The 17452-nt window shown below is 44.1% G+C and overlaps 1 protein-coding gene across 1 annotated transcript in view; it reads right to left on the bottom strand.

Moving 5' to 3' along the window:
• The window catches only part of HELZ2 (helicase with zinc finger 2), a 50026-nt gene extending 41972 nt beyond the window's left edge, over positions 1–8054 (bottom strand). Inside the window, exons 1-2 of the mRNA XM_032949776.2 lie at positions 7952–8054; positions 283–1047 (exon numbers count right to left, since the gene is read on the bottom strand). Coding sequence (XP_032805667.2) covers positions 283–1022 — 740 coding nt within the window. The 5' untranslated portion in view covers positions 1023–1047; positions 7952–8054. The remainder of the gene's footprint in view (positions 1–282; positions 1048–7951) is intronic.
• Between the last annotated feature and the right edge of the window lie 9398 nt (positions 8055–17452).

The following is a 17452-nucleotide window of genomic DNA, read 5'->3' as shown; positions in this document are numbered from 1 at the left end:
ATACAGTATTGTTGACGTGAAGACCAATACACATGTATGTATTGTTGTACAGTCAATGGTGTGTTGCGGCAATGCTAATTCACAGATAATATCGTACCGATAAGGGAACGTTTTAAGTTATATATATATATCTCTATCTACCATGCCTATCTTTTACAGGAAAAAAACAAAACCCGCGAATGCTTATCGCAGAAGGAAGATGGTAAAATAGTTTTACATCTTTGCACAGACAGTAATCTGACGTGAAAATGCATGAAAATCTGAACAAAGCGGACAACTTACATTTGACTTTTTGGACAATGGCGTTGTTTCAAAGCATGGTGACATGGCGCCAACCTTGACTTGTCATTGAGAGGACGGACTTCCTTGTAACTGACCGACCTATCTGTTTTGCTCACGTGGACCAGCAGACCTTTCCAAGGCCAGTGAGGTGTCAGGCGACGGCAAGCGTCTTCACTGATCACCTGCGGCACACTATAGAAGCACTGGCAGCAAATTTCTCTGAACGTACCACCAAACTCATCCATTTGTTTAATTGCCACCTCTGAGATTGTGTCTTGTTCAGGAGCGGCACCAGTGGCTGCCGTGCCCTTTGAACTTTGTTCTCTGATTTTCCTCCGTGCAGCTTCGATCATCTGTGCCTGAGTGCACTTGTGCTTTTTCTCAAAGCTCCAAAGGGCGACTTCCTCCTCTGACCATGCGAACGTACACCTGGCCCGATGCACCGAGCAGCCTTCTTTCAGGTTAAAATGCCAGCACACGAAGTACTTGTGTGGCTGACAACAAGTCGGCCGACGTCGGGCTACCTTCCAGACGTCGCGATTTGGCGGCGCGTTCTTCTGACCTTTGTTTTTTCCGCCGCTTGCAAATTTCACGAGCAGCATGTTACCGTTGCACAGGTGAGCATGCGGGCGTGACAGCTGAACATCGATGGAGTTAATTGTTTTGCAGCACTGTTGGCAAGCGACTGTATGTAAGAGCTCTTTCCCCAGCTCTCCGAGATAGATTTCTGACCCGTCCATTTCGCGGGCGCAGTTTGGTCTTTACCTGCATGTGTGATGATAAGAAAAATAATGTTCAGTGACATTCAAGTCCACAGCTCATTATTATAATTGTACAAGCCTTCACAAAAAAGCGCAACATCCCATTTTACAGTCATTAAGATAGCAACTATCGACCTCGAATTACTATTAACTGCAGGATCTATGCAGGTGGTCAAATAATACGTTTTACCCTTCCTGGCAATAAAACATGTGTTAAGATGACCAACCACCAAATGGAAACCTTTTTCAAGGAATCAAACCTTTTTCAAGGAATCAAACAAACATGCTCCGATAATATATGGGCATTGTCTTTGAAACCGATTGGCCTGCACACCAGAGGTAGACTTCTTTATGGCCTTGCCTCACCAGTGTCAGAGCAGCGAACGCCAAAAGGCGAACAGTACTTTGATACTGGCAGAAAAAAAGGGTCCCATGATATGAGTTCAGCAGAGTTAGTCGACCGGTAGCGAGGTCGCGTGTGGTGGCCCAATGTGTGGGCAACTGATCCCCGCGGTGACCCTGCCATATCTCGCTCGTGACACTGGTGGCTGAAGGGGTCTTCTCACAAGAGCAGTGGTTGTCAACTGGGGGTACACGAACCCCTAGGGGTTACGTGGCAATATTTCTGGGGGTGGGGGGGGGGGTACGTGAGGTTATTTTATAAATGTGTGAACGTATATAATGCACGAGGTTCATTGGCGAATAATCGCGTATGAATTTGCCAATATAAAATAACTACGATGAATTTTCAATCCATATGGTAACGTAGGAATGATCTAAACTACATTTCTAAACTTATTTGATCGTAAACCATGCGGTTTTCAAGCGTAACCAGCGAGCGCAAACAAATGACGTGACCCATGCAAAGCTTTCCTTTGATTTGTTTTTATTCGCTTGCAGTAACCAAATGGACAATTTTACGTTCATTATTCAAACATTTTATATCTTAGAACCATGTTGGGTCAGGCAAGGGGGGTAACTCACTGTTAACACCATTAAATTATCCCTGTGCAGGTGGTGTAGTAGTCGTTTAATTGAAATGCTTGACAGCTAAGCCCTGGACCCCCTTGTAAGCTGACTCTGTAGTTTTATATTTTTATTATTTTATTGTTTCCCTTCTACGTGACTTTACCGAAAGAACCAATAATATGAATCCCTGCAGTCACGAAAGCTTTAAATCAAAATTTGACTCTGTAGTATTGGGGTTTAGCTGCTTTCTGTTTTTGCTCAACACAAATGTGCGTGTGTGTATACTATGCATATCTTTTTATAGCTATAACTAAACAAATACCTTGGTTCTAGATTTGAAGCTTTCGTGACTGCAAGGATCCATACTCTTTGGTTCTATTCGGTAAAGTCACGTAGGTAAAAATAAAATAACAAAAAATCACGACGTTTCGGCCACAACACAAGTGGCCTTCATCAGGTGAAGGGACTGGACTGTCTTCACTCCAACGCTGTCCTCTGGACAGTCCAGTCCCTTCACCTGATGAAGGCCACTTGTGTTGTGGCCGAAACGTCGTGATTTTTTGTTATTTCATTTTTACCTACGTGACTTTACCGAATAGAACCAAAGAGTATAAATACCTTGGTATCAAACTTAATTTTGGGGTGTTTACTCAGTGTTACCAAACACCTCAAGCATTGGGTGTGCCTCGTGATTGCATTTGACAAAAATCTTGTTTTTCCAGAATTGCTGAAATTCAACCATTATGAATATCTCTTGGAACTAAAAATTATTTTGTGAAGTAATTTGTCGACCTGAACACAACATATGATGGCATTACAGAACTTTAAAAGGCCTAATATTTTGCATATATGTGTATTAAAATTATCTTATAGTGCAATAGTTTACTTGAGTCATGGTGATCATATTTTTTGCATACGAAGCAAGTAGTGAATGTTTATTTTCGTGAAATACACATTTGCAGACCACAATGTAGTGATTAGTATGCATGTGAAGCATTTTATTTTCCATTCATTGGGATGTATAACATCACCCATATGCATGAATTATCTCGTATGTTGTTGTAGGTTAAGATACTAAATTGATGAGTTTACAATTCAAGTTTTTGGAGGTTATCTGAAGGGTCTCGATGAACCAACAACATGCTTTACAGTACTACACCCAAATTTAACTTTCTGTGGATAGGTTGTGGCTCAAACATAAACCTAGCAACATGTTTTACAGGTACAGTAAGTCCTCGGGTTGCGGAAGACCCGACTTACAGAAATTCGACTTTACGGAAACGCTCCCATGAATCGTTTTTCAAAATATAAGTCGACATGCTGAAATGTTTGCGTTAGTTACGTAAGAGAAAGTAGTGCGGCGCGGTGAGGTAGCGGATGAACACCGCGGAGCGAGCAGGCGTAAGGCAGGGGGGGCCGTCTTCACGTAGCCGTCATTCGCTCGGATTCAGGTTAATGGAATTATTTGTAGCGTTACTGATTTGTTTTCTATGCTTAGACATATCTTGTTTTCTCCATGTTTCTATTGCCAGTTTTGTTAATTTTGAGTGTATTTCATGAGTTGTTTACTCTGCGTACTTTATTTAACACAATTACCACTTCGATTGCTTATGGCCTCAGCCAACGGGGAGGTCTAGGCCTAGCCTAATGCACGCTAAACGAACATTCGGAAGTTGACTGCTTTCTGTTAACAATTAATATTGTTATGTTGATGCGGTATTCATAAACAACTGGACACAGTATATGTTCCGTAACTTTAATTGTGGGTTAGTGTTAGGGTAGATATTCGATCAAATTAAAGAAAATCGTAGGATGCGCAGAGCGTATGTACAGCGATACGATACAGGTCGCGATAGAAAATAGACAGCGACATTCAGTAGTGAGAGAAAACGGTGGGGGAGCCACAACTATTACCGGCTGTGGGTTTATTTATTGATTTGGGGGCAAAATTGTTCAGTTTCCGACTTACGGAAAAGTCGGGATACGGATCATTATCGGGAACATAACCCTTCCGTAACTGCCTGTACTGTGCCATATAATGAAACACAAACAGCCACAATTTGATCGATATAGCTGGCATAAGCACGACCTGCTTCCTCCCTGATGCCAAAATACTTTTTTTTACCCGAATAAATGTCCTGTCACTAGCATCATACATATTCGAATAGTGGACGATGTAGAGGCTAAATGAATATCAAATACAAATTTTCCAAGCTATTTTAGACCATGAAAAGACATTTGATGTCGTGGAAACTGATGCACTCAGCTATTGTGCCAAAAACGAAGGCCTTAACGTATCAATACATGAAGAGAGTCGTTGATTTCTTGCTGAAATGAGCATCGAAGCAGTGCTCATATCCTGCGCACAGCCTTGAGCCAGTGAAGGAGAATCCAATGCCTGGAAAGTTAGAGCAACCAGTACATTTCTCCACATTGGTAGTATTTGATTTACCCCAGAGGGATTATGAACTGACAGACTCCGGGGGCATGTATACAATGTCAGGTTTCATTCGTTGCACTTGAGCACCTGTTGCTGTTACAGTGTTTCAAGTTCAATTGTAGAACCAGGTGAGAACTTTAAAGAGACCAGGAGAGTCTCATTTGCAAGGCTGACCCAGGGAATTAGTCATCCAGTAGGGGGCGATTATTGCTATGCATAATTCTAACTGGGTTATTTTGAATTAGGAAAATGTTTACCCTGATGCTGTCACGCAATGGGCCGACTTTCGCGAATGATGTCAGGGTATCTTTAATATCCGCTGTGAAACAGACGGCAGTGATAATGAGGGCAGTCACTGGATTCGAACCGTGCACCTCTAGCTATCGCGAGGCGAATGCCGTTCCGCTCGGCCATGTCACCCCCATTTGGAGTTTATTGTTTTTCTTTATTCCGGATTTTACTTGGTTGTATTTACAGTCGCTTCCTGTTACAACATGTACATTTTTTTACCAAGCTATATTTTTAAAAATAGACTTTTGGTCGCAGCTGGTGCTTAAGATAATATCATTTTCAGCCCTTTCTCAATCCACCCCTGAATGTAATGGAACTGTACTGCATATATTTTTTTTTATTAGCATGTTTTAACTCATCAGCTAAATTTTCTTGGGTAATTTTGACGATATATAGACAGGAAAAAAGTGCTTCACAACTACGTAAAGTAAAACTTTGGTGCCTTGGCTGTGCAAAGTCTATCCATAAAGTAAGTTTATTTGGACCGATTATTTGGGGTCTGAGCAACCTAAGCAATATTAGGCACAAATGTGTCTCGTGATCTGGGATGTTGTGGTTAACAGCCATCTGCTAATGTTGCTTTACATCACTTGTTTTTTTCGTGTACGTGAAGCGGACATGCACTTTCCCAACCGTGTTCACTTTGCTTGTTATCGTTTCATAGCAGGAAAGGCACGTGATACTATGGTGCACCTACTGTTCTAAGTGAAAACTGAACTGGACACAAGTACACTCCTATATGTAAGTCGGTGGGATATGCGACACTGTACTGTGCATTGTACACATCCGCAGAAACCAATTTCCCGTCTACCCCTAGAGGCATCTTTGTGCATCTCATTACTGTCATTCTATATAACTGTTCACAAATCCAACCTATTCACATCGAATAAATGTATTGCTCATTTCAGATACATTCCCTTATCAAGTCCAGACAACCACTGTGTCTCTATGTTTGAGAGCAACTCGCACTTGATGTTTGTCCGGTCACCCATTTGTGCACAATGACACAACTGTCATTTTCTCTCTGTTCAAATATTACCCAACCTGTTCTCATGTCCACCCTTACACCTGTACGGCTAACCTATTGAGTGTGAATGTGCGTGTGAAGTGCCCACAAACAGCTTCAACAGACCCCAAGGCGAGCCGTGGCATGTTTGGCCTTTCAATGTGGTGTATATATATAAATGGTATGAATATGAACACTGATGTACACAGTAAATGTACCGTATGTGCTTTTTATAGTTTCCTACAGACTCCAGTCGCCTAAAACCTGATTAAAATGGGATCCTGAGCAAGCAATTACAGGGCTGCATTGTTAGCTGTAACTTCTATTACCACCGGCACAGGACCTCTGCATTATAAGCTACACCGAATGCATAAAATGCGTGAACGCAAATTGCGTATTTCCTTTAAGATGAGTTGTTTAAGTACCTTGAGCTGGGCAATTTTGATACACTCTACTACAGTGCATATACAATGCATATACAACAACCGCCATTCGCCACTAAGTGGCGGTGACGTCACCACGACGCTTGTGCCAGGCCATGTGCACCTTGAGGCCAGTGTATATGTATACACACACACACATGCAGACGTTATACTGACATTCTTGGATAATCTGTTCAATATCTGCAAACATGTTCATTGTTAAATTTTGATTTAAAGCTTTCGTGACTGCAGTAATTCATAATCTTAGCTCTTTCGGTAAAGTCACGTTGAAGGGAAACAATAAAATAATAATATATATATAAAACAATAAAAAATTCTCACGACGTTTCCCTTCAACGTGACTTTACCGAAAGAGCTAAGGATATGTTCATTGTTTTATATAGAAAAAGTTATATAGGAGAGTACATTATGTTCTTGTGGTGTGTACCTGTTTACTATTTGTGTTTGGGTGTGGAGTGGCACAATCCTGGTAGCCCACCGACATTCAACGCTCAACCACCCACAAGGCCATTGGCAGGTGGAATCTGGATCTGACCCCTTTTAAATCGACCCCTGCCTAAAAAATGATTAGTATTTGTTGCCATGTTGGGCGCTAACGGGGGGGCTGACTGGCTCTTTTGTTTCGCCACACTGCCCACTATTGCACACTGCTAAGATTCACAGTCTTAATCAGCTAAGATTGGTTTAGTTGGTTTGGTTATCGTGGAGTGTATGTCAATTAGCTATAACCCTTCACCGCCGGACAGAGCAAAACAAATCACGTTGTCTTGTGGGCAAATGTGCCCACTGATATAATGTTTTTCAGCGAACCGCTATGTTAAAAAGCAAGCAAAAAGATCTGAGTTCTGGCTTCCATCTGATGATGCTGAGTATAATTTCCAGAGAAACGTTTACATTGTAAACAAACATGCTTGCTTTACAACATTTGCTGAAAAACACAATCGCTTGTCACATGTGTCCAAGTGACATCTGTCTTTGTTTTTCTTTGTTTCGTGGTTTGAGGATTATAGCCAATTCACATTATACGCTCCACGACCGGACCTAAACGAAACCAATTGTGAATCCTGATATTGGTTGTGAAGCGTGGGTATGACATTTTCAAGAGAGGTCAGTAATAATAGTTGACCTGACACTCAGTAGATATTCATGTGAGCAATTTGTGGGTGTTTGTTTACCTAGGCTGTGTGATCTGCACTCGTGCTGTTATAGTGTGCCTCTTGTCTGTGCTTGCCTGCATGGAGCTTTCCTTGTTGCTCTATTATTACGATGTGTGATGGGAGTGTACAAGACTAAGCAAGCATATTTAAACAAACAACTTTTACTCGGGAGAATCATACTTTGACGATTGAATAAATGCTTAAATATACTACTAAAGCCAGACGATAGATGTATCCCCGTGAAATCATTGACTTTGAGCACTGAGTTGGACACTCATACGTGATTGTGCTTCTCGCTTAATGAAAGTCATAAGCTGTCCAAACTGAAGACGAATGAATGAGCACAAAACAGAGTTCGTATTCTAATTACACGGCGCTCCATCTCACTTGTTTGTTATTTTAATGAAAGTACATATGTTATATTAAACAATCATCTCTCTGTAGCAATACAAAAACAGAAGCATATCAGAAAGAAATGCTGTACTTAGCAACTATTATTTAATTCAACATTGGCATAATGTAATTTAACTGTTACGGTATGACTTCACGCAATCTTAGCAAGCGCTTCTGACACACTATTATTTTCCTTAATTCACACTCACCGAGATGGTCCAGACTTGTGTGCATGTCATGCATTCTCTCCCCTCTGCACAGCACCCTGTAAATGTGGCATAAATAAGTCTTCTGGCTAGCAAGCTACGTCAATGTGACGCAGCCGTTCCATTTCTGGGAAATGCAAATTCGCCTTTACGGTTCTAAAGAGCAATGTATGCTCTACCGCCGAGGTTAATTTAATGTTTCCTCGTGAGTTCGTGTGCAAGTAGGGGTAATTATTGGCTATGTTTGACACATTCTTTTCACCAACATAATATATTACTCTGTGTGTCTTCCATTTGACTAATACATTTGTGGCCGATGACATTTCGATTCATATGTCATTACAGATACACTTAAATGATAAGTGATTAAAGTCTGAAGTTTTTTATTTTATTTTACAGCGAGTGGCGAAGTTTGGCAAGCATTTTATCGCAAGGATTTTAGTCTTACAAATATATCCATAATATGTCCGTCAAATTATTTAATTATTCACTCTGCCATGCTTAAGCGCCGTTTAATTTACTGCCATTCATACAACATATATATTCATTGGTACTAGATTTTACGTGTTAGTACGGCATTATGATTTTTGCGATGTGTGACACTGAGCAAGTTACATTCCCCACCAAACATTTGTGTCTGCATTGACATAATTTCTAAAAAAAATATGCACAAAGTGTCACAACATTTAAAGGAAGACCAATCAACCCCTCTATGTGTTGTCTGCCTCACAATGGCTATTTCCACAATGTATGCACGTGTGCATCTACAGTATGCATTCATCACCATAATGTTACTGTTGTGAGAACTACTTTAACTATGGTAAAGAAAGGTGTCTCTGGTGTGGACCAATCAGTTTCAAAGACAATGCATATATCATCAGGGCATGTTTTTGTTTGCATGTTCACCACAAGTATATGTGGTTAATGCAGACATGGTTCCTTGCAAAGGTTTCAGTTTGGTGTTTTAACATCTTAACACAACTGTTTTATAGCCAGAAAGGGTCAAATATATTCTTATAATTTGATACTGGTTAGGGAGATCCCACGATTAATCCAGTATACCAGGGGTGGCCAAACCATGGCTCCTGTGCAGTTCAAGAGCGGCTGCATAGATACTTGGCATTTTCTTTACATTTTAATGCAACTTTATTTTAAACAAGAAAATCCGAGGAAGTTAGGGCACTACAAGGACACTGACACTTGACAACAAATCCAGGCATGATTAGTCCACGTACAATAAAAACAATTGCACATGTAACAAATTCGAGTGAACCGGTTGCGTGATCATCCCACGTGATCATCCCACGTGATCAACCCACTCGGTGTCCTGTGGCTCTCGTCCACATGGAGGTTGTCGGTACGTGGCTCATCGGGTCCGGGAGTTTGGCCTCCCCTGCATCCCTATTACCCGCAACTGGATTGATTATTCCTGTTAGCCGCGTTTACCCGTGGATACGTCTGCCAGAAGTGCTAAATGAATCTAATTTACTCAGAAGTCGTGGAATATGTGAACTGTTTTCTGTATTTTATCCATGGGCAAGGCACCTGGTCGTGAATGATCGCCAAAAGAGTGCTAACACTCAATAAATGTTTCCTTTTGGCGTAGGTAAGAGTAATGATCTGGAAGTGGTGATAGATTCATCCTATTATCCACATTTGTCCGTGTGTAGTCTTGTGGATGGCAGGAGTTATTTTTGCAGATATGTGCAGAAAATAGAGACCCCAATACCCCTCCCCACCCCACCCTCTTTATACTTTAATTTGGTGCGTGACATTCAGGGTTCAATAATGCAGAATTGACACGTGACAGAAAAATGTTAATCCGTCATACTGTGCAAGAGCTAACATTCAGCAACAGGTTTATGAATCACTGGGTCATTGTTCCATTACTGGATTACACACCCATCTCTTCAGGCTAAGACTGTTGCGTGAACATACTTTACAGATTGTTTAATGGTTTGTGCTGCTCCACCTTTTTTTGTTGTTACAAAATTATAGTTCAACTCAGAAAATACAATGAATGTTATGACAACAGTGTTCGGGCTGCCTTCACGTAGACCACCTGAAAAGTGTCTAATCGCACGCCTTATAGCTTCACTTTGGCCTTTTTGGAAATCGTTTATATATTGTTAATACACCGTATTCGATTTCAAGTTTGTAAATCCCATCCGAAAAACGAGGTAGTGTCCACTCCACTCAATGTATGTATGTTTAACAAGTAGGCTTTTGCTACCAATGTCATCCATAATAGAGGTTTTTTGGGTTAGGTCGCTTAAATACAGTGAGGGAAAAAAAGTATTTGACCCGCTGCTGATTTTGTACGTTTGCCCACTGACAAAGAAATGATCAGTCTATAATTTTAATGGTAGGTTTATGTGAACAGTGAGAGACAGAATAGCAACAAAAAAATCCTGAAAAACGCATGTCAAAAATTGTATAAATTGATTTTCATTTTAATGAGGGAAATAAGTATTTGACCCCCTCTCAATCAGAAAGATTTCTGGCTCCCAGGTGTCTTTTATACAGGTAACGAGCTGAGATTAGGAGCACACTCTTAAAGGGAGTGCTCCTAATTGCAGCTTTCAGCTTGTTACCTGTATAAAAGACACCTGTCCAGAGAAGCAATCAATCAGATTCTAAACTCTCCACCATGGCCAAGACCAAAGAGCTCTCCAAGGATGTCAGGGATAAGATTGTAGACCTACACAAGGCTGGAATGGGATACAAGACCATTGCCACGCAGCTTGGTGAGAAGTTGGTGCGATTATTCGCAAATGGAAGAAACACAAAAACTGTCAATCTCCCTCGGCCTGGGGCTCCATGCAAGATCTCACCTCGTGGAGTTGCAATGATCATGAGCACGGTGAGGAATCAGCCCAGATCTACATGGGAGGATCTTGTCAATGATCTCAAGGCAGCTGGGATCATAGTCACCAAGAAAACAATTGGTAACACACTACGCCGTGAAGGACTGAAATCCTGCAGCATCCGCAAGGTCCCCCTGCTCAAGAAAGCACATATACATGCCCGTCTGAAGTTTGCCAATGAACATCTGAATGATTCAGAGGACAACTGGGTGAAAGTGTTGTGGTCAGATGAGACCAAAATGGAGCTCTTTGGCATCAACTCAACTCGTCGTGTTTGGAGGAGGAGGAATGCTGCCTATAACCCCAAGAACACCATCCCCACCGTCAAACATTGAGGTGGAAACATGCTTTGGGGGTGTTTTTCTGCTAAGGGGACAGGGCAACTTCACCGCATCAAAGGGACGATGGACGGGGCCATGTACCGTCAAATCCTGGGTGAGAACCTCCTTCCCTCAGCCAGGGCATTGAAAATGGGTCGTGGATGGGTATTCCAGCATGACAATGACCCAAAACACACGGCCAAGGCAGCAAAGGAGTGGCTCAAAAAGAAGCACATTAAGGTCCTGGAGTGGCCTAGCCAGTCTCCAGACCTTAATCCCATAGAAAATCTGTGGAGGGAGCTGAAGGTTCGAGTTGCCAAACGTCAGCCTCGAAACCTTAATGACTTGGAGAAGATCTGCAAAGAGGAGTGGGACAAAATCCCTCCTGAGATGTGTGCAAACTTGGTGGCCAACTACAAGAAACGTCTGACCTCTGTGATTGCCAACAAGGGTTTTGCCACCAAGTACTAAGTCATGTTTTGCAGAGGGGTCAAATACTTATTTCCCTAATTAAAATGCAAATCAATTTATAACATTTTTGACATGCGTTTTTCTGGCTTTTTATGTTGTTATTCTGTCTCTTACTGTTCAAATAAACCTACCATTAAAATTATAGACTGATCATTTCTTTGTCAGTGGGTGAACGTACAAAATCAGCAGGGGATCAAATACTTTTTCCCTCACTGTATATAAATGTGTCGTTAAAACCCGCCACCACTCGACACAGCCAACTAGTAAGTGTTGTAACGTAAACAGAACGTCCCAATTCGTGACTAGTACAGTGCACCAGTGTGTTGGAGAGCCAAGCCACAACATTTAGAATCTGAGTACTCAGATTAACATACTGGTGCGCTGTACTAGTGACGAATTCGCACGCTCTGTTTATGTGACAACCCTTACTAGTTGGCTGTTGGGTGGTGGCGGGCTTTACCGACACATTTTAATATTTACGCGATCTAACCCAAAAAACCTCTTATCAATGAATGTGTAGTGGAGTAAACAATACGCATAGGAATTGGCCACATACAGTACATACAGACAGACAAGGAGAACGGGTCACATGAGGTCGAACAGGTGGTCGAGTCACGGGTGGCGTTAACAACCCGAAGTAATTAAGGGAGTCGTGGCACGAGGGCTGTGATTGGTCGAGAGGCTGTTAGTGTTAAGTGGTGGCGTCTCGATGTCTGATGGAGGGGACAGGTGCGAGCTGGCGGAAAACGGCCAGCGAGCCACGTGGCAATTAGGGCTAATGCGAAAGGGGATAAAACGCGAGGTGATTTGAACGGAGAGGGAGTTGTTGCTGGGCAGTTGTTGGCGAGAGGTGGAGAGATGTGAAGAGGACAGCTGGCAATGTTAGGGAAGAATAGATAGAGAGCCGAACCCCAAGGACAGTAAATAGCGATAGGGAGAGTTAGCGTTAGCGGAGATAGATAGAGTCACTGTGTGTGAATAGATAGATAGAGTCACTGTGTGTGAATAGACAGACAGGATACTGTGTGTGAATAGATAGAAGAAGAACCACTGTGTGTGGAAGGGAAGTCACTGCGTGTGAAGAGATAGCGGCGATACTGTGTGTGAGGAGATAGAAGAAGAACCACTGTGTGTGGAAGGGAAGACACTGTGTGAAGAGATAGAGGAAGAACCACTGTGTGTGGAAGGGGATGCACGGATGATGCTGAAGTAAATCGGAGTGTCCGAGTTGGCGGAGCGCGAAGAGAATTACTGTGTGTACGGAACGATGGAATAAAAGTGAGGGCGGAAAAAGAGACGGTTGTCGTCCGAGTGAATTCACGGCACTACAAATGTATGTTGAACTTTTTGCGCACCGTACATAACCAACGATGTGAATCAGAGGTGCGGGGGAATGACAACAAACTAAACACAAAATCAATGAAAATGGAAGTATAACCCAGACCTATGTGTCCAAAGGTCACCAGGGCATCCCGCTCTCCACAACGAGGAAAATCCTAGGATCGTTCACAAGAAAGCCAAGTTCGACCAGCAGTCAGCTGCATTGGGCTTCAAAAATTCCGATCCAAACCAGTTACCTGCTGGTACTTGCAAAAGGCTAACTAGTTGACCTTTCACAACTCTGGCTGTCGCCTGATGAGGCTGGTTGCAATTACGGGCGAAACGTCGTACTGAAATGGTAAATGTGGTGGGTGAACTCTCCATCACACAACGGATGAGTGCTTAACTCGTAACGAATTGGCATGTTTGTTTACGTCACAAACTAATTTGCTTTGTCGGGTGGTGGCGGATTTAATGACACATTTCTATTTATGCGATCTAACCCAAACATAAAATTTAAACCTCTATTATGGATAGTTGGCCTTCCAAGTCGTAACAGAAATCACTGCAAACTATCAATTCAGTTACACATTACTATGATAATTTTCCCGCCGCCGCCACCATCAACAAATAACCCCAGAGGCAACCGAAAGCGATACACTCCGTGCTGGAATCCAGAGAGCGGTGAACTCTTGAAGGAGTTTAAACTCCTGAGGGAGTTCGAAAGCATTGGCGACGAGACAAAGGCATCATCAGCGCTTTTAGAGGCATTAAATTCTGCCAGACAACAGTGATCGCGAGAAACAGTTAAGGAGCTTGACTTTGCACACTCTGACTGCTAAGCGCGGAATTTATAAACTACAGTAAACTATTTTTATTTGACCAGGAAGGCCTACTGAGCTATTTAGCTCTTTTTCAGAAGCGACCTGCCCACAGATGATAGCTCAACGAAGTGGTTTAACATGTGGAAATTTATAGCAGCCACATACTTTAAACGCATGTTTCTTAATGTGGAGGGAAAAACTGGAGGATCTGGAGAAAAATCTCCCCGACCACGAGGATAACATGCAACTCCAAATATGCACGTGTCAGGGTAGGTATCAAACCCATGACCTCCAGTATACTAAGCGAGGAAGTTAACATCTTTCCTCCACTGCCCCCCCCCCCCCCCTTTACAATTGTGGTGCTAGCATACCAGCTATCAAAAGGTGCCCCAAGTCACCAGCAATAAAATCACCTCTCACCTCGCCTGCGCAAAAGCCACAGTATACAAGCAGTACAAATAAGATGTGCATGAAGATCCCACCGTAACTGTTTGGAGCCTACCAACAAGCTCCACATTCCCCCATCCGTACTCGAGGGAAGAGATTGCTGATGCACTACAGGCTACCAAAGCCAAAAAAGCCGCAGGCAATGAGAACATCTACCCCGAATTCCTCAAGAACTTGGGACCTGTCGACCAGCACTGGCTGGCCACCTTATTTACTGCTGTCAATTTACGCAGCACAATCCCCAGAGCCTGGAAGGAAGTAAAGTACTTGCCCTGGTAAAACCTAAAAAAACAAGATAAGACCATAAGATACAGGCCTGTCTCACTGGTATGATGGAAGGACCAATCTAATGGTCAGTCATCCCTTTTGGATTCCAGAAGTCATATTCTGCCTGTATAATAACTCTTATTTGTTCCCAGCCTGAACTAACTTTTGCGTGTCTCATCATTTACATGAACTCCATATTCTTAAACGTAATAGAGGTCACTCTTGCTAAAATTAGTTCAATATAGAATTAAACACGTTGGCCATATATGTGTATGGTCTGTATTGTGGTTGGTCTCTCTTATTAAAACGTTTTAGCTACATTTCTCCACTCATTCTTAAATTTTTGAGTGTTCAGATAAAACTATAGCAATAGATATAGTATGTGCAGGACAAGTAAATTCCGGTATAACTGCATTCCTCATCTGGACAATTTTAGAGAACATGAGGTTCCACCTAACTATAGAACTGGCAGAGTTGGCAATAATAATAATTAAGAACGTACTCTAATAGTCATCAGCTCTAAAATAAATCATATGACACGTATAATTGTATGGCAACTCAACAATAATGAACATCTTAGAATGGTCATAAAATATTTCCCACTCTAAAGGATGCCATGCTTATTAATGCTGTGTTTCATCGGTGGCTAATGAATTGCTGTTAATAGGGACAAAATTGTGCTCTAGGCCAGTTCTTCAGGCTGTACAGAAATAGCTTCATTCATGCATGGTATGCATGCACATACGTTGGGCGGTGGTCACCTGTCATTGAATCCTCTCAGGCGTTTGATATTACACAATGACTGCTATGGCGATAGCAAATTTGGCGTATAGGTAGATGTTTCAATTTCGTGTCCGCCCACCAATGTCAAATATGCTTCCAGTGGTGAGCACATCTCGGCGCTTGCAGTTTGCCCACAGATCTCGCAGAGTGCAGGGGCCTTCTTGAAACTGTGGGCAGAGCGACCAAGAGGTACGTATGGTGTGCCTCTCGCCATACTTCGCCGCACTTTGCTGCAAGTCTGACAAAGAAGCAAACGATTTTTGATGAGTTTCAGAATCAAGATCACTGTGGGGCCCGACGTCCACCCCGCCGCCCTCGCTGGGCAGGTGGAGTGCGACGTCCGCCTGTTCCGCTCCCTCCTCCATCGCGTCGGGCGGCTCCTGCCGGGCCCCCGCCGACCGAGTGACGGGGCCCCACACGCCAGCGCCCTTTCTCAGGGACATGCTCGTGCTGCTGGCCTCGGAGCCTCACGGGTTTTAAACACACCCCCGTGCATTCCGCGGCCGTTGCTAACAGAGGGGCCGTGAACCGCGCTATTACCGGCGAGCGATTAACGAGCTATCAGTGGCGGGGACCGCATGCTCCCCCCTGCACGCGATTAACTCTTATCGTGCACGCACACCACGGCCCCACTTACAAAAGGGGGGCTGCGAGCGCCCTCACACCTGTGCAATCACCTCGCGCAAACGTGGTAGCGATCCCGCGATCACCACCCTGCGTTCAATCTCGCCACGCGTTCCCCCACGGCTACCCCCGGGACTTGGCTTGCACACGCAGTCGCTCCACGCAGAAATCACAGACACCACACCTATGCTCTGTGCTAGCTTTTATTCTCGGTGCAAACCACAATCCCTTAAATTAAGCTGCCCAGTCGGCACTTCCTGGGGGGAATATCTCGCGAGAAAAGCCTAGCCTACTACCGTCTACACTCCTGCTCACTCAAGCGTCCTACCACGTACCGCGCAGCCGTACTCGCGGCTTTACACAGACGCAGTGAGAGTCGGAGGGAAGAGGACGAGAAAGCCTTGTCTCACACTGCCTCGTAGTGGCACTCGCTAGCGTCACGAATGCTGCGAGTGGCTGGAGAAGGCAGGATGGGCTGGGGGGATCTTGATTGCCAAGATGTTGAAGAACACTGTTCGAACGGCTCCCCTTTCATCCCCCTCACTTCAAAAGCCCAGGGTCAATTGTGCGCCTACCTGTGGTTCCAGCTAGGATTTTTCCCCTTTTTTTTGCCCTTACACCCTGTGCAGTGACAGGGTGCCACCTGTAGGCCCTTGAGGGGTAATCGTGGTTACGGGCAAGTTATGTAATGACCAATTATAAGGGGGGCATATCTGGGGTAAAGGTGAAAGGCGGAGTCAGTCGGGAAGCTCCGGGAACCTGCTCAAAGGTTCTGGAAGGGGGTGTGGCCGGAGACGGGGCTTGGCCACGCCGGGAGGTAAATAAGGGGGACTCAACCAGAGGTTCGGTGCTGTTGCGGGTCCTGGGTCCTGAGTCCTGGCTGCATCGCTACTCGCCGTCATCTCTCTGCGTCGTCCGGCCACATGGCCGATCTTCTGCAAGGCTCTCATCGGCGTCGTCGCTGCGCTAGTCAGACAGCTGTGTAGTTGGACGCCGATGATGGGGTTGTGTAGAAGGGTCGGCTATGTGCAGCTATGTAGAGACGTTTCCATACATGTGTCGCCCAGTGTTGTGCTCAGTGTGAGAATAAATAAGAAGGCCTCTACACGACGTGTCTTGGAAGTCGCTCACTACATTTGGAGGCAGAAATGGTTGAGAAGAAAATGTTATTCAACGGAAGAATGTCTAAGTACCAAAAGAAGCGGAACCCACCTGTGGCGTCTTCCGTTGATGATGAAAACGAGACGCAGGACCTCCTGACAGCGCCAGGAACTGTGGTCCCGGTTATTTAAAGCCGCCGTGGGAGATTTGGCTGCGCCAGAGGTGGTGGGACCGGGAGCAGCCTCTCCGCAGCAGAAAACTGAAGAAGGCTTGCGCAACTTGAGCGCCTGCAGGTGACGGTCTCGCAGTTGGTGGGGCTCATGGCGGCAACTACGATGGTGGGGCGGAACACACAGACCACGCCGGAGAGAGAAGGTCAGGCGCCGGAGAACGACGTTCTGGCGGGAACGTCCACGGGCATGGCGGCCGCCATTACACGTGGCGCAGAGAACACACAGCTGGAGGCCGCCATTACGCACG

Source organism: Petromyzon marinus, chromosome 8 (assembly GCF_048934315.1).
Source record: "Petromyzon marinus isolate PM22_M1 ecotype Great Lakes invasive population chromosome 8, UKy_Petmar_22M1.pri1.0, whole genome shotgun sequence".
Lineage (NCBI taxonomy): Eukaryota > Metazoa > Chordata > Hyperoartia > Petromyzontiformes > Petromyzontidae > Petromyzon > Petromyzon marinus.
This window is presented reverse-complemented; position numbering and strand designations above follow the sequence as displayed.